Source organism: Pseudoliparis swirei, chromosome 7 (assembly GCF_029220125.1).
Source record: "Pseudoliparis swirei isolate HS2019 ecotype Mariana Trench chromosome 7, NWPU_hadal_v1, whole genome shotgun sequence".
Lineage (NCBI taxonomy): Eukaryota > Metazoa > Chordata > Actinopteri > Perciformes > Liparidae > Pseudoliparis > Pseudoliparis swirei.
In genome coordinates this window covers 27,407,112-27,428,708 of record NC_079394.1, presented here as the reverse complement: position 1 = coordinate 27,428,708, position 21,597 = coordinate 27,407,112, and the positions used below count along the sequence as shown (strand labels likewise).

Here is a 21,597-nt window from a genome sequence, read left to right as displayed (position 1 = left end):
AAAAGCCAGCATTGACTTTCGAGTTCTATCAACTTTCCATGGGAATCAACAGAGACATTTGGGAATCAAAGGGAATGCAATGGGAATCTGCTCAGTCTGTATGTTCCATGTTTAAGCATAAAGAAACCATCATGTGAAAAGTGCCATGTCGTAGTTTAGCTGAAGCAAGTTAACAAATGGGGGAAGGACTTTGGAAATGAACATCTGGGTTCTGTTTAAACTTTAGGTTTAAAGACTATTTTATTTTTTATCATAAAAGATTTTTCAAAATACAAAATGAAAGGACATGTATTAATTAAAACTTATTACATATGCTCTATCAAGCTCCATAGCGCATGATAAGAGCTATATGGCTCGCTAAAGGCGAGTCGTTTTTCAGGGGTGCTCACACTTTTTCAGCATGCGAGCTACTTATTATGTGACCAAGTCAAGGCGATCGACCGACGGGGGACGGGGGTGCTAGTGAGTCGCGCGCGAGCCGAGAAGGATTGTTGACGGGGGGTGCTAGTGACTTTTTTTTTGCTCCGTCCCAATGCGCGCAAACCGGTGTCGGAGCTCTGCAGCGCACGAGACGGCGGGCAGAGGACTGTTAACGCAACACGTAGAGACAGAAATGACATGCTGCTGCTGTAATGTGCGCTATAGAGAAAGTGACAGGGGGGCGGGCCAAATTTTTTTTATGTCATGCGATCTACCATACAACGCCGCGATCGACTCGCAGGTCGCCGCGATCGACCGGTCGATCGCGATCGACGTATTGAGCACCCCTAAACCATGTGCTGTGCTTTAGGTTTACCAGTCTGGTAAATAGTAGTTCCCTTCCCTGGCAATAGGTGGCGCTCTTGTGATGCGCAGCAGAGCTCTCAGCCTCAGTCAGGAGGCCTCAGTGTCTGAATTTATCTCATAAACAAAGACTCCTAAAAGTACTTCTGACAAAGAAAAAAGAACATCTGACATATTTGATGTTATGTAGTGCTCTGCGGTGTGGATGTCATGTGCATAAAACAGTGACTATATTGGGATATATTGCATAATTTCTCTTTAATAATGGACCGAATGTTTCATGTTAAGTTCAGAGCTAAGCGTATGTTATTGTTCGTCTTTGTGTTAAGGAGCTACCAGTACAGTTATGTATTGAACGTATGCACTTGAGTTATACAGATATTTGTACTGCAATTTGAGTTAGTATAAGCTTAACTTGTATTACCAATAGATTAACGCCTTTACGATAATAGTACCTTAGGGTCCGATCCTGTTGGATGCACATGTGCTGAGGGGCTCCACTGACTGCGCATGCAGAGGATTGTCATTTTACAAACCCCGATATCGCTAAAACTGCAATTTCAGCACTTTTCCATTTGTGCCAAGCGTCAAATCTTGTAAACTTTGAGAAAAGTTTCCATTTAAATCTAGTTTTCGACCAAATTCTGCAGGCTAAACTTATATTTCCAATTACATTGTAATTGCACTAACTTTGCAAAATAAAAACACTCCACACAAAAAGAGAAACATTACAAGCATATTGATCATTTATTTTCATATAAATACATATAAAATACAATATAAACATCTCACTTCACATAATTTATTACAGTAGCCTAACTACTATTGCTATAACAAGCACCTCCCCCATTTGTATGCAATGTATAACTTTGCATATTTAGTGTCAACTTGGATTTGGACCCGAGGAAAAAAACCTACAAAAAGTGAGTCACTCATCAGTTTAAGGGTCATCATAATCGATATAAAACTACTCGACTCCGGCCACCTGAAGACCTCGTTAGCCACAATGAAGAAAAATACTTTTTTGAAAATAAAAAAGCAGGCATGCAAGGCTGCTCACGTTTTGTCTGAGTTGCGCAATAGTGAATCCATGCAATTGTGCATATTGCGTTCCTGTAATGGTGTTAATTTGCAATAAGGCCGTAGTAAAACAAGCTCCCGCTCTTGGTCCTACACGACCCCAAAGGTCAACCTTCCTCTGGCATCTGTCACGTCATAGCATCATAGGAGAAGAAGTTGATGCCACCGTTTAAAGATGGCTGTTTTCACTGAGTGTCTGCACCATCAGCAGCAGCTGTGACTCAACCAAAGTGGGCGTGCATGTGTCATAGAAACTAAGAAAATGGAATAATAAAAACACCATGTTCTGCATGCATGTAACCATTGGACGACGACGACGACCGGAGCAGAACTAGTGGAGCTTGAACACCCTTTAAAAAAAAAAAAAAAAATCAACTGAATTGTCAATGTCATTTTTTTTTTTTTGGGGCCAAGTGAAATAAACTTTTCAGTGCACAACTTTAAAAACCCTTCACTGGGTTTCCTAAAAAAGTTCTTAGAAGTAAGATCAAGTCACAGAAGTTCTGATGATCTCGGCATGAGAACCTTTTGAGGACGCCCCGTTTCACTGTAAAGCCGAGGGTCCCACAGTCCTACCGGAGGTGAAGCCCCATCGTCAGTGTGAATAACAGAGTGGACTTTTTTGAAATATTTTTAAACCATACTGTAGTTGAAAGGCTGGATATCTGGGTACCTCCATAGCAGAACTTGGGTTTTACCTTCATTTTAAACCCAATACAACTCTTCACCTTGAGTCGCCCGACTTCTTGAATATAGCTTCGTTCAAAAATGCAAAGATTGTCTTTTGCAGTTGCGAGTAGAAAATACAGTCCCAACCAATTGGAGTTGAATCTCAGATAGATTTGGCTTTTCATGAATGGCGGTGAAACTCCCCGGCGCCCCGCCCCAACGAGCAGAGACCTGCGTCACTCCTCTTTGTCGTGGCTGTCGCTTCCATTCATAAGTCCGTTGCTGTGGTGTTCCCACTTCTGATTCTGCAGTACTTTGGGCAGCCGCTTGCCCTTGGTGTAGGCGTGGTACCAGAAGTTGAGGAAGAGGAACAAGAAAATAAGGCCGTATGCTCCGATGATGGCGACAAAGATTGGGAACTGGTAGGTGCAGTCCTTCAGGAAGAAATACTGGGAGATGTGGCTGGTCACAATAGCAAACTGGATCTGGGGGGCCACAGAGAAAAGAGAGTCGTCAAGATTTTACACGTGAACACTTTGAGATCACAAGATAATCCAATCCCCCCCCGGCCCAAAAAAAGTGCCATTCAATAAAAATGTAAATAACATGCCAGCTGAATGGTCGTCAGGTACTTCTTCCACCACAGGTACTTCTGGTATTTGGGGCCCAGAGCAGTCAGGCCGTAGTACGTGTACATGACAACGTGGACGATGCAGTTGAGCAGGGCGTGAAATGTCCCCATGCCGCCTGCAGACGAGGTCAAACAACGTGAATGCAAGGTCATAAACTTTAGCTTGAACAACAGAAATAAGATGCAAAAATAAAAGATTCCTACCTGCAGAAAAACGAACCCCAAACCACCAGGTGAAGGGCATGATGGAGTGATGGTAGACGTGAAGGAACGTCACCTGGCTATTCTTTTTCCGCAGCACAAAGAAGATCTGAAAAGAAAAACAGATGCAATAAAAATGTGACGGACTACAGAGAGTCTAATGCAACACAATACATGAACAAATAAACTTATTTAAGAGACTGTGATTTAGTCGCTCACCGTATCCAACATCTCTATGAACTTTGAGAAGTAGTAGAGCCAACACGTTGCCGCCATCTAGAGGAAAGAATTAAAAATGAAATCAAAATTTGCATAATTTTTTTTTTTTAAACACCAGATCATATACTACATGTTCTGTGCCAAACTTAAAACCAGATGCTCCGGTGACATCCCAATCTGTGGAGGAGTGGCTTACCCTCACACCCTGAGCCGAATCGGAGTAGTCGACCGGGTCACAGCGGAAAGAGTATCCGGTTCCCCATCCTGACATCACAAACTGAAGCAAACGACAGTGGGGTCACTAACTGGCTACTCCAAAAAAAAAAATGGAACTTCAAAACTTTTCCGATATTTAATCAGTCTTAAAATATTGTAATCTATAAATGTTTTTATAGATTACAATAATAGATTATAGAATATATGTTTTTACCTTTGCATTGAAAATGCGGAAGGTTATGTTTTGATCGCCGTGTATTTATTTATTTATTTGTATGCGTTTTACTCGCATAACTCAAAAAGTATTAAACCGAATCGCATGAAATTTGGTGTGATGATCGGTTATTATCCGGGGACCATTTGATTAGATTTTGGGATCAATCGGGTTAAAGGTCAAGGTCAAAGGTCATGAACAGGTCAAAATCTTCATTTTACCATAGCACGGTCAATTTCTATCCAATTGGCAACTAATGCCAAAATGTTCAAAATTCAATGCCCAATCTTGTGATATGCGAAGGTATGCGCTCTACCGAGTGCCCATTCTAGTTTTGGAACTGTAATACACTCAAGTTACACGACAGTATCTTACAAGATAGAAAAAAAATAAAAAATAAGACAATTGATGAACTGGAAATGCAGTACATTGATCAGATGTAGGTCTCGATAAGAGTGAAGTAATGTTTAAGTCACGCAGCGCGACAACAAAAACACCCGCCGAGCTGGTTTGACCTCCAACATTGGAGAATGGCCAATGAACGAGAGTGTTGCGTAAGACTGCTGGCACGAGGCGGACAGACAGACACACGGCGCGTGTGAACAATGAGCCCAACGACGCAGGAAAAGCATGTCAACATCCACCGCCAACCAACGACAGGACTCACCTCGTAGCACATGTAGAGCGAGAGCGCCACCACGCCGAAGTTGTAGACGACGAGGACTCCCTTGAGGTCAAAGGCTTTGCGGTTCTCCATGACCCGAGGCCCCAGAGATTGGACGAAGTAAATGTACACCACGATGACGAGGGTTTGGGGGAGCGGAGACGACATGAGGAACCAGCTCGCCGTCCGTCCGTCTGCAACACGAGACGGTCGGCGGGTTTTGAGAGGTCAACGGGGGGTCGGGCGCCCGAGGATTTTAAGTTACAGGAACGTACCGAGAAGACATCTTGAAAGCTGAAAAGATGTACCTGCATTTTGGATGAACTCGTCATAAATGAGTGCGGCCGAGGACTTTATGTTGTCGAATTCCATTTTCAGACAAGACACCTACAAATAAATAAAAAAAATGTTAGGAAGTCAGTTGGAACCAGACACCAGAGACGTGGTCTCTGGCGTAAAAATAAGGAATATTTGTATTCAAAATATGCGAAAGACGAAGTTGTATGCCGAAATGTATGGACACATTCAAAAGCTGCTGAATACACTGAATGGAGAACACATCCATCTGTTGTTTTTTTTAAAGAAAAGATATATTGGGGTCAGATGTAGCTCATCCATCTGTTTTTAAATTATTTTTTTTAAAGAAAAGATATATTGGGGGCGGCTGCAGCTCAGTGGGGTAAGGGGGTCGTCCTGTAACCCCAAGGTCGTCGGTTCGAACCCCGCTCTCCCCATTAGTTACTAGTCGAAGTGTCCTTGAGCAAGGCACTGAACCCCCAGTTGCATCGCTGCAGCCCACTGCTCCTTAATAACTAAGGAGGGGTTAAATGCAGAGAACACATGTTGTTACCTGTGTACCTGTACTCTGTGCAATGACAATAGATTGAATCCAATTTATATATCTATAAAAAAATGTATATATATATATATAAATGTATATATTTATAAATTCATATATATATATATATAAATATATTTGTATATATATAATAAAATGACGAAAGATAACAAATCTTCACCCCATCAAGTTTCACTTTCCCTCTAAACCTCAAAAGGTGAAGGAAGATTTCCTCAATCAACTGTTGCCAAAGTTCAGTGGCACCACGAGTCCGGTTTCCTCCCACAACCGAGTCACAGCATCTGAACCCTGCCCAACAACCCGGTGTGGTGGCAGAAGAAAAACACCATTTGTAGAGCCACGGCTGCAAGACTGGACTTTATAGGAAAAAGAACAAAAACACAACAACAAAAAGGGGCCACTCGGCCATTCTTTGCCTCCCTACTCAAGAATCCGAGGCAGACAAAGCCACGAGTGTACAGGCAGAACAATGAGGAGCAGTCGGTGTCAGTTTACAGAGAACGAACAACAGAGTGACGAGCTCCAATTACAGAAACATGTATGCATGGTTAATGTATGGAATATAGGCACTATAGTACGTGGGATTCAAGGAGCCCTGTGTGATCTCAGATTGTGCCGCCTCGACTCTCCACGACGAGGACATTAGGCTTTTCCCATTTGGGAAAGGCTTTGCAGCGGCCGGCACTGTAATCAGACAGAAATGTGGCAATTCTGTACATATGTGACCCGAAAATGTTAAAGTTCAGATTCAATTTATTGTCATTGCAGAGTACAAGTACTAAGACAACGAAAAGTATTGAGCATCTGACCAGAGTGGAAAAGAGAAGCAGTAGTAAAGTGCAATGCAGTATGTGAATAAATACAATGCTGGACATTATAAATAATATAAACAGAAACAGATATATACAGTCTATAAATATATATATATATAAATATATATATTTATATAAATATATATATAGCTGAAATATATATATATATTTATATTAGTGCTGTGAAAAATAACGCGTTAACGCACCAGTGTGCGATGCGCGCACAAGCAAGTTATGTGCACCCGTGTATAAATGTATATATCCGTCTTTTGTCATAAATCTTTATGTTCTCACAAAAATATACAGAGAATATCGGTAATATGTGATTAATCATGATTAATCCACAGAAACCTGTGATTAATTTGATTACAATTTTTAATCGTTTCACAGCCCTAATTTATATATATATTTATATATACACAGATACATATATATCTATATATAAATATATGTTACCTCAGTCTAAGCTGAAGGTAAATGGCATGAACTGATCTGGGTAGTCCGGAAGCCTTTAATCTTGAAGCAATAGTAAGGGGTTCACACATTTAAATCCCCCCCCCCCCATGTGTGGCAGTGTGTAAGCATGGGTGGTGTCTGGCACAGGGTCGCGCTCGGCTCCCAACAACTGGCTGATCTGGTTTCATGGAGACTCTTCAAGAAAGCAGGTCCATGTGTCAAGGTTCATCTCAGGGGTTTCCCCTCGTCCCCTCAAGGTGCTGGTTTCCAGGAGAGCAGTGAGCCCTCTGTGTGTGGACTCAATCAACCACAACACATCACCCCTATGCAACCAGTGCACATAACCCCACATGACTGGTTTTTTTAAGGTGTGTCTCGCTGAATGCAACGGGAACTTTAATACGGGTTGAGTCAATAGATGAACGGTCAAAGAAAAAAAGAGAAAAAGAAGGAATGGCTGTCTGGAGCTTACGGAGCTCCTGGTGTAAAGGCCGACCCTCCCACGGCACACCCTCGCGCTCACCTGGAAGGTCAACTCCCACAGGTCAACTCCCACAGTGGACAAAAGATAACGATCCTCCTGTGGGCGGTTAGGATCCCAATCACTGAAGCAGACTTATTGATGTATAGATACAGGATCAGAAGTAAAACATTAACCAGCCATACCCACAAAACACACATACACCAAACTACAGTTCATTATAGTGTGTGTGGAGAAGCCAAAGAGTTACGGGACCAATGTTCACTTATTGTCCAATTAAGGCAAACAGGAGTTTGTATTTCTACACACATGTATTTATTCTTTGCCAATGTAAAACACGTTCCCACACCAGTGTCGCTTTAACATCTTAAGTGAAACACGGGTCCAACAGCTGCGACCCACCATGAGCAGAACCAGAACCAGTCACCAGGGGCTCGCTGTGGAACCGACCCACCGGCGTTGACACATTTAAATCGGGTCATTTCCAGTTATTTGTTGGGGTTGTTTTATCACTTCCCTCACATCCACTTATGAATAATAAAGCACCGACGACCCACCTGGAGCTGCAGCTGATGGAACAATCCTCCTGTTGGGTTTAATTGTCTGTATCCAAAATCCCGGCTCACTTACGGCGTCCCTCCAGGTGTGCCTCCTGCTCTGTTCACGCGCCGCCACCGCGCACTCTCCTCCCTTCTTATGGGAGCCGCCGGGGGGCGTGGTCTGCTCTCCAGACACGCTTTCCCGTTCGCTGATTGGTCAAGGTCGCGGTTCAACGTTTCTAGTTCATGCTTGAGCTATGGCTCATCCGGAGCTATGTCGGGATTTTGTAATATTACAGGATATTCAATGACTTGGTTTCAGTGTGTACACACACACACACACACACACACACACACACGGGGCTTAGCAGCTTCTTCCACAGCCTCCCTCAACACCGCAGGAGGATCACACAGGTTGGTGACAGATGCAATCAGTGTGTTTATTGTGAAACATACAAGACTGAAGCTTGTACAATCAAGACACGTCAGGTATTTCCAGGGAGAAGAGAGCCAGCTGAAACATTATATGACCGGAACGGTATCTTGGATAGTCACATTTCATATTTTAAAAAAAAAGAAAATCACTGGACCGAGTAAGGAGTAATGGTTTATGACAAAGGGTAACGAGGTCTGTGTGTTTTTGTTAAGGGATCAGTATTAAACCTTATTTGGGTTCAATGTGTCCTCGTGGCAACCAAGACACGATGTAAAACGATGAGGAGGCGGAGTCAGAGGATACGTTTCATGATCACTGCAGCGAGTTTCAGCAAGGAGTGACAATTATAAACAAATGCACATGTTGGCTGGAAAGACAACAGGACAATGGATACTCCCACGTGAGGATTCAGGTCAGTCACTACTTGAAATGTACTTTGCACGCACACACACACACACACAGGACCATGTTGGCTTTCATTGAAATAAAAGAAGAAAAAACAATTCAACAGAAAACATGAAAATGAAAAAAAACATTATTTATAGCATTGTGTATAAAAAGTGGTACAATTATTTACACAATTCATTTACATTTTAAGGCCTTCATCTGAGACATTTCCCTCGACACAGGGGTCCGAGGACCCTCATCAACTTGTCATTTCTTCTCCACGAGCTAAATCGGAAAGGGAGTGAGCTCCTTTGCACGGCCGGCCGCCGTGCGTGACCACGGCGACCACGGCATGCAAAACGCCAGCATCAATCTTCATCGCTGCTCCACGCGTCCCGAAAGGCCGGGTTCACCAAGGGCGGGTCTGCAGCTGCGGCGGCCTGGAAGGAATCGAGACATTACCGTCAACGCCACGTCCGAATTAAGATACGCATCCTCTAAAACTGAATCCACGACAAACACATCCGACACAGACGAGTTCAGATGTGAGGAGATCGGCTGGAATGTGGGAACATGACTGGTTTCCTTTAGCGTGTGCCGGCAGAACTCAGACAGACAAAGTAACACTGCTACTGGATCGTCATGTATATTTATACCCATGGATATTTAGTATTAGTATTAGTTTTTAGTATTTAGTTTTGTGTTTTATATTTATTTTCATTGATGCTCTGATGTGCACCGCTGCAGTGATTTTTGATATTTCCCCACTGTGGGACGAATAAAGGAAGATCTCATCATATCTTATCATATCATATCATATATCACATCATGAACAACACCAGGACACAAAACACTCGGCACATGTTTTGCATTTCAGATGTTTTCCGCCAATATTTACAATATGTCTTTTCCCACGCCGTGCTTCCTGTTTTGGGGGATTGTACCTGATTTGCACTTTTTGACTCTTCCTCCACGTCTGCGGCACGCAGGACAGGAATCCACGCCAGGATATTACAGTCTTTACCTCCAGTGTACAGCTCCTACACACAGGAAGACACGCCGATTCACACAGTGTCGGGAGAACTAAAGCCGAGCTGCCCCCTGAAACGCACTTCCAAACGGTGACGTCAGCACCGGGGGGACGCCGGCGTGTTGACGAGCGTGTCAAGCGGGACCAAGAGTCAAAATAATTAACGAGCAAAAAACTGTGTCCACGCGACGGTGGTGACCATGTGGGACGCAGCTGATCAGTGTCATCACATCAGGCAGGAAACCGACCTTCAGGACCAGATCCTGAACTCCCCGGAGTGACGCGCTGCCGAGCAGCATTCCTGTCTTGCATATCAGCTCACGAGGAGGCCGGTTCCACTGAATGGGTTTAGTACTTCACAAGACTTCCACGAAATGGAAACGTGGCGATGTTTGTTGAATATTTTGACGCTTCGTAAAAATACAGAACTGAACAGGCATGTTGATGGACTTGAAAGATGACCGTCGTTGGTTTGGCTTGTTCAGTAAAAGAATGATGGGATGAAGATGACGACATGCACAGAGGTATCGGCCATCAGCTTCGAAGGAAAACATATTTGTTGGTCAGACATTAATCATATCGTGTCACTCTGTGGCCGACATGTGTTTCCATTGTGAACATAAATAAATAAAAACAATAATAAGAAATAATATATATATATATATGTGTATATATACACATACATATATATACACACATACATATATATACACATACATATATATACATATATACTGTATATACACACATACATATATATACACATATATATATATGTATACACATACATACATATACACATATATATACATTTATAAATAGTGAAGTCCTGCTAAATTTCTAAATATTGACAGCTCTTGTACTTGTTGTGGTCACTTGGCGATGCAGTGCTATTATCCAGTGTCCTGTTCTTAATGCCTGTAAATGTGTTCATTTTATAATTGTTATGATTAACTTATTGCATCACAATGATGCAATGCCTAAACCACTGTTGCCTGTGTGAATGTACACATGACCTTCCATACCTTTATTAAATGAACTTTTCACCCTTTTATCCTCCAACACGGCAACGGGCAGCAGCAGGAGAAACTAAACTAACACCGCCGCTCGCCTTATGAACACAACGCGGTCGACGTTCAGGCCGACAGCGCGGGCCGGGATCACGCCGAGGGGCCGCCGGGTATTTGCATTTATAGTTGCCCAGTAAAGCCGAGGGAACGTCGACTTCCCCGTGTCATCCGTCTGGGGGAAGAGGCTCATTGGAGCCCGCCGTGGCGATTGCACATTTCTAATGGCCCTCGCGGCGGTGACATCACCAGATGCAGGGGACGGCCACCGCCTGGGCCCGGGGACGCGTCTCACCTGGTAGTCCGGGTGGAACTCGCAGCAGTCGACGTTGTTGTAGTGCCCCCGGAGCGTCGTGAGCAGCTCCCCCGTGTGGACGGCGTACGCGGCCACCGAGCTCTCGCACGGCACGAACACCAACTCCGGGCCGCAGCCGCGCGACACGGCGAACTGGAGCCGCTTGCGACTCCTGTTGGACACCTTCCCGTAGTTTACCTGAGGGACACACGGGGGGCGGAGGGCGAGGTTCAGGCGGCGAACGGCTTCTGACGCTCAACCGGGCGAGAGGTTTCCCTTGTTCACGTGGAAACACCACCGGAGAATATAAAAAACGTTTAGAAAATATTGCCAGGAGTCATAATTTCCTGTTGCCCTTGAAAAGGGGAAAAGGCGACCCTCACGATTCCAAACCAAACAGTCGAAACATTTTTTTAAAAAGCAGCTAGCAGCTTATTTTGCAACAGTATTCTAACAGAATTAACTCTCTGGATTTCATATTCACTGCAGCACTCAGACGGCTCCAGTTTGACGTTAAAAGTTTCAGATTGATGACAAGAAACTGTGTAACTCATGTCGATCAGTCACTGAGAGACGTGCGTCACTCACCAGTGTGTTTCCCCCAGTAGCCCTCACCAGTGTGTTCTCCCCAGTAGCCCTCACCAGTGTGTTCTCCCCAGTAGCACTATCCCACAGTCTCATGCGGTCGTCGGTCCCCGTGGTGAGGAGGTGGAGGCCGTCGGCCGTGAAGCAGAGGCCGTTCACTCGGCCGTTATGAGCCGTGTTCACTGGTGGGACACGGGACAAACACGTCATCTCTTTCCTCCTCCACAACAAAACAGAAAATACTAAATGTTGTAATGTCAAACGCATCATCAGACGCATCGGTCACTGAGAAGAAGCGTTCTGTGACTCGAGATAAATTCTTAAGCTGATACTGAAAGACATTTTGGGCCAATTTGCACCTCATATCCTCTTCTATGCTGACAGTAAATCTCAGGTTTCTTACACATTTTGACCAGTGGATTTCCAGGACTTTAAACCAGATTTCCATGACCAAACTGAAATCTCGGTTTATACACTACCGTTCAAAAGTTTGGGGTCATCCAGACAATTTCGTGTCTTCCATGAAAACTCACTTTTATTTATCAAATGAATTGAAAATTGAATAGAAAATATAGTCAAGACATTGACAAGGTTAGAAATAATGATTAATATTTGAAGTATTAATTTTGTTCTTCAAACTTCAAGCTCAAAGGAAGGCCAGTTTGTATATCTTATATCACCAGCATAACTGTTTTCAGCTGTGCTAACATAATTGCACAAGGGTTTTCTAATCAGACATTAGTCTTCTAAGGCGATGATCAAACACAATGTACCATTAGAACACTGGAGTGATCGTTGATGGAAATGGGCCTCTATACACCTCTGGAGATATTTCATTAGAAACCAGACGTTTCCACCTAGAATAGTCATTTACCACATTAACAATGTATAGTGTGTATTTTTGATTAATGTTATCTTTATTGAAAAAACAGTGTTTTTCTTTGAAAAATAAAGACATTTCTCAGTGACCCCAAACTTTTGAACGGTAGTGTACATGAAAGAGTGAGAACATTTAGTATTTAAACAATGTGAATTCCAAAGCATACAGTATACATTAAATTAAACAAATGACCAGCAAACTTTCCAAATAAGGTGCGTTCACTTGCAACGCGGGGAGAAAAAAATTGCGCCGCCAGTATGAGAGCGTACGCCGGCTTATATTTTGAGCGTCTTTCTTTCTCAAACATATTCATTGTTTCAAACTCGGCGTGAATGAACACGTGAATATAAAAAATGTCCATGACTTTTCCCACATTTTTGTGATTTAAGTTTTTTCCATGACTTTTCCAGGCCTGGAAATGACCATTTAAAAATTCCATGACTTTTCCAGGTTTTCCATGACCGTACGAACCCTGGAATCTGTGCAGCGCCACGATGAAGTACCCACCGTATCTTCGGGTTGCTAACGGGACATCTCGGACAGTGATTGGCGGATCGATACGGTTGAGGGAGGGGAAATGTACGACGCGATGATGCGCCAACAAAACCCACGTTTCCCACCAACGACTGCACCCAGGAGGCCGTCTGACAGGAGCGGTACTTTACTTCTCGAAATAAAGCCGGACGCGGTGTGCCGAGAGCCCCGCCCGCTGCGCGAATGAGGGAAAAACGGGCGCGGGGAAAAAGAGAGGGAGAGAGGCAACGGTACCGGCTTCAGAGGCGGCTTTGGTTTTGTCTCCGTTGTGCTGATCCAGAGTGAAGAGGCAGCCAGAGGCCCGCCGCACATCCCACACCTTCACCTTGCTGTCTGCACTGAGAGGGAAATGAGGGAATCATTTTAGTTTTACAGTCTCCTGGTTAATAAAAAAAAAAGTCCGATGAACAATTAAAAAAATAGAACGGGCACTCGGTAGAGCGCATACCTTCGCATATCACAAGATTGGGCATTGAATTATGAACATTTTGGCATTAGTTGCATGTCAATTGGATAAAAATTGACCGTGCAATGGAAAAAATAAGATTTTGACCTTTTCATGACCTTGATCTTGACCTTTGACCCGATCGATCCCAAAATCTAATCAAATGGTCCCCGGATAATAACCAATCATCCCACCGAATTTCATGCGATTCGGTTTAATACTTTTTGAGTTATGCGAGTAACACGCATACAAATAAATAAATAAATACACGGCGATCAAAACATAACCTTCCGCATTTTCAATGCAAAGGTAATAAGGAGACGTGTGATCATCCCATTAAATACAACATGTATGTGTAGGTACCACACATGCTCGAACACACACGTGTCACACCAGTGTTTGTTGTTGGGCACATGCTGCTCCATAATAGAATATTATCCACTCATCCGTGTCTCTCGGTAACAGTTGTTTTCAAAATCACTTGTGGTCCGCGGGGAGAGCGGCACACCGATCCCAACGGGTTAATTAGCAGGTCTAATGTAGCATAAAACAGGTGCGGACTGTCTCTACCATATGCTACAGTGACAGGGCGATGTGGCCGCGCCGCGGCCAGGTGGGCCGGCGCCGAGGTGACGAGAGCTGCTGGCACACGGCGTGCTGGGGATCGCCCCGCGGCCGACAGAACTCCTCGATGTGCCGACGAACAAACGAGGCTCGACCTCCGCGGGAGCTGAGCTTACCTGGCGGTTGCTAAGATGTGCTCGTATCTGGGCGACCACCGCACAGACAGGACCTCCGCCCGGTGACCTGCAGGGGGAACGTTATGGTTTATCTGTGCAGGAACAAATAACCGCAGCAGAAAAAGTAAGTGTGTGTGTGTGTGTGTGTGTGTGTGGTCGGGTTCACTCACCTTGAAGAACCTGAATCCGTGACCCAGACTTCAGGTCACACAGCTGGATTTTAGGGTCTTTGGTGCCAACTGAAAAACACAGAGACAAAAAGACAGTTTCTGGAGGAGCTTCAAAAGACGGCCATTATTATGTTTTGGTTTGGTTGGTGAAAAAAAAGACATTTAATAGAAGGCAACCTTTAAAGTGGAAGATTACAGTTTAAACTAGAATGGGCACTCGGTAGAGCGCATACCTTCGCATATCACAAGATTGGGCATTGAATTATGAACATTTTGGCATTAGTTGCATGCCAATTGGATACAAATTGACCGCGCTATGGTAAAAAGAAGATTTTGACCTTTAAATGACCTTGACCTTGAGCTTTGACCCGATCGATCCCAAAATCTAATCAAATGGTCCCCGGATAATAACCAATCATCCCACCAAATTTCATGCGATTCTGTTTAATACTTTTTGAGTTATGCGAGGAACACGCATACAAATAAATAAATACACGGCGATCAAAACATAACCTTCTGCATTCTCGAATGCGAAGGTAATAATCCTATTTATCAATATTGTTAAACTCTCCATATGGTGATAAATGTGTGCGTAGAATCTTCTACAACGTGTCTATAAGGTGCTTTAGAACTGTAAAACGGGGAGTTTCAGATTCGCCCTGCCAAGGTGTGGTCAAAATAAAGACTAACTGATATGAACTTCTGATAAGCGCGAGCCGACACACCCAGCTGCACGTGGGACGAGGGCACGCGAGCAGTTAACGCTTTTTAACGTTTTCCAAAACGAATTCACGTTCAACCGTCTCTTGGATCGAAGAGAAGACTTCAAAGATGTCTGTTACTTGTTTGGCAGACATGTGCATCACCCCAGAGAGAGAAGGACACAATGCACATCGAGCATAAAAAGAAGTGGATGTGCTGATTAATGCACAAATACACTCAGGCACGAGAAACCCGTCGGTCCTGCTTGGCAACGTGGCAACTAGATTCTTCAAAATATTTCTTGACATGGGAATCCATGTTCGACCAGCTCCTGACACACTCCTGACACCTCTGGGTGCACGTCACTTCACAGGGCTCTTACACATTTTGACCGATGGATTTCCAGGACTTTTCCAGGACTTTAAACCAAGTTTCCATGACCAAACTGAACTCTCGGTATAAACATGAACATTTTTGAAAATGTTGCGTATCGAGAGCGTACGGCAGCTTTTATTTTGAGATTCTTTCTTTAAATAAACGTATTAATTATTTCAAACTCGGCGTAAATGAACATGTGATTTTAACAAATTTCCATGACTTTTCCCAAACTTTTATGATTTAAGTTTTTTCCATGACTTTTCCAGGCCTGGAAATGACCATATTAAAGTTCCATGACTTTTCCAGGTTTTCCATGACCGTACGAACCCTGACTTCACAACCCGGGGGGGGGGGACCAGGGTAAGCCGTCGCGCAGGTACCCCGTGAATTCCACATGTTTTTTCCTCTTTGAGGTCAGCGGAAGCGGAGGCTGCGTTCGTCACACACCTGCGATGAGACTGTGCCTCCTGGCGATGGGGGACAGGTGGTGGCTGTAGACGTTGTCCTCGAACTCAAACACTTCGGCGGGCTGAAGAATGAGAAAGTGAGAGTGAGAGAAGGTGGTCAGCTCCCCGCGAGTTTAGCGAGGACTCTGTATGCCGAAAGAGAATCGCAATTTCGCGGTGACGCACACGGCCGTGACCTTAAATAAAGCCCCCGCCTCGAAGTTTCACCGTCGGATGAATGCACCGCAGATAGTTCAGAGGATGGATGAGGAGAAAACAAAAGAGGGGGAGGGGGCTCCGCAGCTCATGCGAGCAGCAGCGGCGGTTACAATGCAAATTCTTCAGCAAATATAAAAAGCCTCTCTGTGCCCCATCTGTCAATGTGCCAATGAGGGAGGGGGGGCGCACACACACAAATACACCATGCAAACACACACCAATGATACGCTTACACTAATGTGCAAATGCAAAACCACAGTAATTAATTTAATAGCCGTGCGTGTGTGTGTGTGTGTGTGTGTGTGTGTGTGTGTGTGTGTGTGTGTGTGTGTGGGACACAGATATAAACAGTAGCACGAATGAAAGGCTGTTCTGTCCCCTCCCCGACCTTTTGAGGTAACCGTGGTGCCGGCGTAACTCGAGCGCAGCTCGGGGCCGTGTGGGACGACGTGGCACAGAAAGGCAGAAAGCGTGAAGTCGAAAATAAGAAAAGTGCGGGGAAGAGATTGTGAAAGGATCACAAAAAAAAGGAGAGAAAGGGTGGCGGAGATGGAAGAAAACAAATGTCACTTGAGTGACTTGATAAACGACGGTATTCTCAAATGAGTTAGCAGGTCATTCGGGACATCCATATAAGTGGATATGTTGATTCAGCTCTTTCAGATTATACAGCTCATTTTTTAAGTGTTTCCGATTCTGCTCACTGGTGGTGCTCCTTAAAAACCGGGAACTCAGTGGATCTGACGTTTCCCGTGAAGTAACCGAGACGACGGGCGGCATTCCTGACCTTCAGAGTCTCGGTGTCCCAGACTTTCATGGTCTTGTCGAAGGAACTGGACACGAACATGCCCGTGTCATGAGGATACCACTGCACCGTCTCCACGCTGAACTTGTGGACGTGCCGATTTGACCTAAACATATATTAATAAATACAAATGTGACGGGATTAATACATTTAAAAAATACAAAACACTTACCCACCAATTATGCTCAAAACACAAAAACACAGACGTGTACCAGCACAGTAAAGTAGTGTAAATTAATCTGACCTGTGCAGACAATTAAGATGGATTCACATGGCAAACAACGACGCTGCGTTCTCCTGTCGCCCTGCGCAGCCGTGCTCTCATGGCAGATGATTCACGGAGCAACGTCAATACATTCTGACATCAGTTTAGCCTGAGGCCACAATGGCTCACATTAGAGCTGCTTCACAATCAGTTTACTAAATTACATTTTGAAGAACTTTTCCGCTTACAATACCATTAATTTGGAGGTCTCCATCGTGGAATATGCCTACGAACTATTCATACACTCTGTCATATTCATTGAATGTGTTTTAACTCTAATGATTCCTTCTGGTCACATGACATCTATTGTTCTGTACATCCTGGAGAGGGATCCTCCTCTGTTCTCTCCTGAAGGTTTCTTCCCTTTTTTCCCCCTGAAGGGTTATTTGGGAGTTTTTCCTGATCCGATGTGAGGTCAAAGGTCAGGGATGTCTATGTATACAGATTGTAAAGCACTCCGAGACAAATTTGTAATTTGTGAAATTGGGCTCTACAAATAAACTGAATTGAATTGAATACAAAATAAAAAAACACTGACAGGAGTAAGAAATAAGAATACAAAATTAAAAAAAGATGAGACATCTTAGATGATATAGCTTCAATCATCATTATCTCCAATAGGTTTGGTATAAATCGGACCCAGGATGTCGGAGAAAATGCCAATTATGTGTTTTTCACAAAATTCATAATGGCGGAAAATTTAAGTAGGCGGAGCTTAGGGTCCTGAGAGGCTTTTTTGTAGAGCAGGTCCAAGTGGACTTGGATAACGAAGAACTAGTCATTTGAACATACTGGGTGAGGGGCGTCGCCGGTCAAACTTTGAGGTGGCGCTAGAGAGCCATTTTTGAAAGCCGAATTTCGAGGTCCATGTGATCCGTCTATTTTCACCAAGCCTGACGAGCTCGCCAAATTTGCTGAGTTTTGGGGTATGATACGTACCCCAAATATGCCCCCAATGTTCAAAAATAAAAAGCGGAATAATAATACCCCTTACAGTTTCAATAGTTAGTTCTAATCAGACACTTTCAGATTCATGCCACTTCACGGCGAGTTGACCTCGGGGGCCGTGACGAGCCCACGCAGCCTGGTGCTGCGAGGACTCGATGCAGTGCCACCCTCCGGTGGACAGAATCAGTAATCGGCGTCACGCCTACCTGCCGACTGTGCAAACTGCCTTGCAGGTGTACTGTGGTTTCCCGCTGTAGTTCTCCAGGTCGTAGACGACGATCACTCCGTCCGCTCCGCCGGACAACATGCTGGACAACGAGGCGGTCGGCTTCGGTTAGCATCGCTTCGTCCAACACGGCCGCCACATTCCAGTCTACCAAAGTACGCGTGCCGGGAGAGCTCCGCGAAAGGTTTCGGTTTGGGGATTACCCTCTTGAGTTTTTTTATTATTCTGATTTCCCCATGCTTAGTTTCACCCCGATTTCACCGGCATCTTATCGCAAACAAGATAAACCTACGACTCGTGTTTCACAAACGTCGCTGTTCATAGTAGAACAGTTTCAGGGGAAGATTACGACGCAATTCATGAATCAGTCATAGTAAATTCCAACGAGGGCAGTAGAAGTATGAGATTAAAAAGATATCGGGTTTACAGCTTATTATGTAGTATTGTTAATATTGTTGTTAATATTATTGCTGTTGTTATTATACAATATAATAATTAGCATTTTTTTTACATTTGTGTGTAATATGTTACATTTGATCATGTTAGTGTCGATGGTAGCAGCACTATAACCTGTACAAGAACGATTCAATGAAAAATAACATCAGATGTGAGCTTTTTAAATCATGTCTTGTGAATTAATACAATTTTTTATATACAGGACTGTCTCAGAAAATTAGAATATTGTGATGAAGTTCTTTATTTTCTGCAATGCAATTAAAAAAACAAAAATGTCATGCATTCTGGATTCATTACAAATCAACTGAAATATTGCAAGCCTTTTATTCTGATTTATTGCTGATTATGGCTTACAGCTTAAGAAAACTCAAATATCCTATCTCTAAATATTAGAATATCATGAAAAAGTATACTAGTAGGGTATTAAACAAATCACTTGAATTGTCTAATTAACTCGAAACACCTGCAAGGGTTTCCTGAGCCTTGACAAACACTCAGCTGTTATAAATCTTTTTTTTTACTTGGTCTGAGGAAATATTAAAATTTTATGAGATAGGATTTTAGAGTTTTCTTAAGCTGTAAGCCATAATCAGCAATATTAAAAGAATAAAAGGCTTGCAATATTTCAGTTGATTTGTAATGAATCCAGAATGCATGACATTTTTGTTTTTTTAATTGCATTACAGAAAATAAAGAACTTCATCACAATATTCTAATTTTCTGAGACAGTCCTATATACTGTCGGTGCCGCCCGGCCACACCGCACCTGTGTGTACCTTTAACTCTGACACACACTCACTCAGTTTCTTCAATTATGTAGATATGCAAATCCACGCTGTATGATAACCGTCAATATCGACAACACAGTACACCGTGACACCGGTTAACCGTTAGAGACCCCATGAGGACCAAGTAGACTTACTATCTGCCTTCTATTACTTCAATGTCGATGGTGTTGATGGCGTTTCCATGGATTCTGTCCACCTCTCTGTCAGGATTCAACGTGAGACTCAGGACCCTTTGAAGATAAAGAAGGAAGTGATGAACATTGCTGGACAATGCATTCATTCATAGACATTAAAGCCAGAGTGCATTGTTGATAATAATAGTAGAAAAGAGAGCAAAAAGTAAAAAAATTATGAAAACTTTAACCCTCCTGTTACCTTCAACTTTACTAACATATTTTACCCGTGGGGTCAATTTGACCCCAGCCATTAAAACCTCCAGAAAATTATTTGAATTAATATTGTTTCCCAAGTTTAAGTGTGAGGTACTTTATGTTTGTTTGTTGACTACCTAAATAGCCCTTTAAATATATAAAAATGTAGATATTTCTTATATGTTTAACAGTGAAAAACAGCCTGGGGTCAAATTGACCCCGAAGAACACCGATGCGTACAAGTTGTGTTCAGGACATTGAAAACATATCATCATGTGAATTTTGTGTTTTTCCAGTTGTCCCCAATAAATTAGGAAAATTCATGAAAAATGAAGCAAAAATAATGATGTCAATTATTTTTTTAGAGACGTTAAACATTGAATCAGAATCAGAATCAGTTTTATTGGCCAAGTAAGTTTGCACAAACAAGGATTTTGACTAGGTAAAGTGTCTCTCAGTGCTTACACAAAATATACATTTCAACACAATACAATACAGAACGAACAAAACAAACAGTGCAGGACAGAACTGACTCAAATTGACCCCAAAGGTAACAGGAGGGTTAATATTCTAATTGATAAGCCAATCCCTCGAAAACATAGTAAAAAAGTAAAAGTAAAAGTTTCTCAAATATCGGTAGATGTCAACTTGTTTCTTTATTTATCTTTACCTTCGCATTTAAAATGCGGAAGGTGTATTTATTTATTTGTATGCGTGTTACTCGCATAACTCAAAAAGTATTAAACCGAATCGCATGAAATTTGGTGGGATGATTGGTTATTATCCGGGGACCATTTGATTAGAGTTTGGGATCGATCGGGTCAAAGGTCAAGAAAAGGTCAACATCTTCTTGAATCGCATGAAATTTGGTGGGATGATTGGTTATTATCCGGGGATAATAATTTTATCTAATTGGCATGCAACTAATGCCAACATGTTCATAATTCAATGCCCAATCTTGTGATATGCGAAGGTCTGCGCTCTACCGAGTGCCCGTTCTAGTTCGGCATTGTAACAACTTAACACAGCCTCAAATTCAAGAGTCCATGCGCTCCATGAGCAGCGATGTGAAGTGTGAATGTGGACAGAAGTCTTTATCCCCCGTCCTCTCTGCTGCTGAGACTTCTCTCTCACCTCCTCGTCGACTCTGCACGTCTCAGGCGCAGCGGGTCGTCCACGCCGGCCCGCCTCGCCGCCAGGAACCCCAGCATCGCTTCTCCCGGAAGAGAAGCCGATGTTGATGTTGACGTCGAAGCAGGAGGACCAGAACTCAAGCTTCGCCCCCACTAGCTAACGAGCATGTTAACGACAACGAAATTAAAATATTGCGCGCGCAACAAGTCATGGTTGGACCTGCATCGACGTAAAATGTGATAAATAACACTATTTCATTAAAATGAGGGCACCCTGCGTTAAAATGTATCGCGTGTTTCACATTTATTCAACGCGCTTTCGCAGCAGCTCCGGACGCGGGGCGGCCATGTTGTGACGTCACAGCTTTCCTATGACAACCGCGGTGATTGGTCGGTCGCGTGCGGCCGTCCAATCACAAGCCGGTTTATTCCTTCTCCTCTCGACCACGTGACAATTCGCGTAAACA

General features: G+C 43.4%; 2 protein-coding genes across 7 annotated transcripts; both read right to left on the bottom strand.

Moving 5' to 3' along the window:
• Nucleotides 1–1,507: 1,507 nt before the first annotated feature.
• Nucleotides 1,508–7,927, bottom strand: elovl7a (ELOVL fatty acid elongase 7a). 5 transcript variants are annotated; one of them, XM_056418684.1, is made up of 9 exons: nt 7,843–7,922; nt 7,328–7,384; nt 4,986–5,064; nt 4,681–4,871; nt 3,780–3,860; nt 3,584–3,640; nt 3,368–3,473; nt 3,143–3,279; nt 1,508–3,017 (listed from the first exon to the last, which is right to left on the bottom strand). In XM_056418684.1, exons 3-9 carry the CDS (start codon nt 5,047–5,049, stop codon nt 2,769–2,771), a joined length of 885 nt encoding a protein of 294 aa, XP_056274659.1. In that variant the 5' UTR covers nt 5,050–5,064; nt 7,328–7,384; nt 7,843–7,922; the 3' UTR covers nt 1,508–2,768. The 5 variants fall into 5 exon arrangements, with proteins under 5 accessions (XP_056274659.1, XP_056274662.1, XP_056274660.1 ...); XM_056418687.1 differs by lacking the exon at nt 7,328–7,384 and having other exon boundaries at nt 7,843–7,927; XM_056418685.1 differs by having other exon boundaries at nt 7,277–7,922.
• Nucleotides 7,928–8,243: 316 nt separating this feature from the next.
• Nucleotides 8,244–21,455, bottom strand: ercc8 (excision repair cross-complementation group 8). Of its 2 annotated transcripts, none has more exons than XM_056418680.1 (12): nt 21,132–21,455; nt 19,761–19,856; nt 18,363–18,464; nt 16,926–17,049; nt 15,921–16,002; nt 14,394–14,462; nt 14,224–14,290; nt 13,273–13,376; nt 11,655–11,806; nt 11,040–11,237; nt 9,592–9,687; nt 8,244–9,087 (listed from the first exon to the last, which is right to left on the bottom strand). In XM_056418680.1, the coding sequence occupies exons 1-12, from the start codon at nt 21,206–21,208 to the stop codon at nt 9,016–9,018; spliced, it is 1,239 nt and encodes a 412-aa protein (XP_056274655.1). In that variant the 5' UTR covers nt 21,209–21,455; the 3' UTR covers nt 8,244–9,015. The 2 variants fall into 2 exon arrangements, with proteins under 2 accessions (XP_056274655.1, XP_056274657.1); XM_056418682.1 differs by having other exon boundaries at nt 11,682–11,806.
• Nucleotides 21,456–21,597: the final 142 nt, after the last annotated feature.

Coding starts and splice junctions, on each gene's coding strand:
- ercc8 (XM_056418680.1), bottom strand. CDS start 21,208: ATGCTGGGGTTCCTGGCGGCGAGGCGGGCCGGCGTGGACGACCCGCTG. Junction 11,807..13,272: donor CAAAGCCGCCTCTGAAGCCG/GTACCGTTGCCT, acceptor GTGTCCCACCAG/TGAACACGGCTCATAACGGC. Junction 11,238..11,654: donor CTACTGGGGAGAACACACTG/GTGAGGGCTACT, acceptor TGTGTCCCTCAG/GTAAACTACGGGAAGGTGTC.
- elovl7a (XM_056418687.1), bottom strand. CDS start 5,049: ATGGAATTCGACAACATAAAGTCCTCGGCCGCACTCATTTATGACGAG. Junction 3,641..3,779: donor ATTCGGCTCAGGGTGTGAGG/GTAAGCCACTCC, acceptor TCTTTCCTCTAG/ATGGCGGCAACGTGTTGGCT. Junction 3,474..3,583: donor TCATAGAGATGTTGGATACG/GTGAGCGACTAA, acceptor TTTTCTTTTCAG/ATCTTCTTTGTGCTGCGGAA.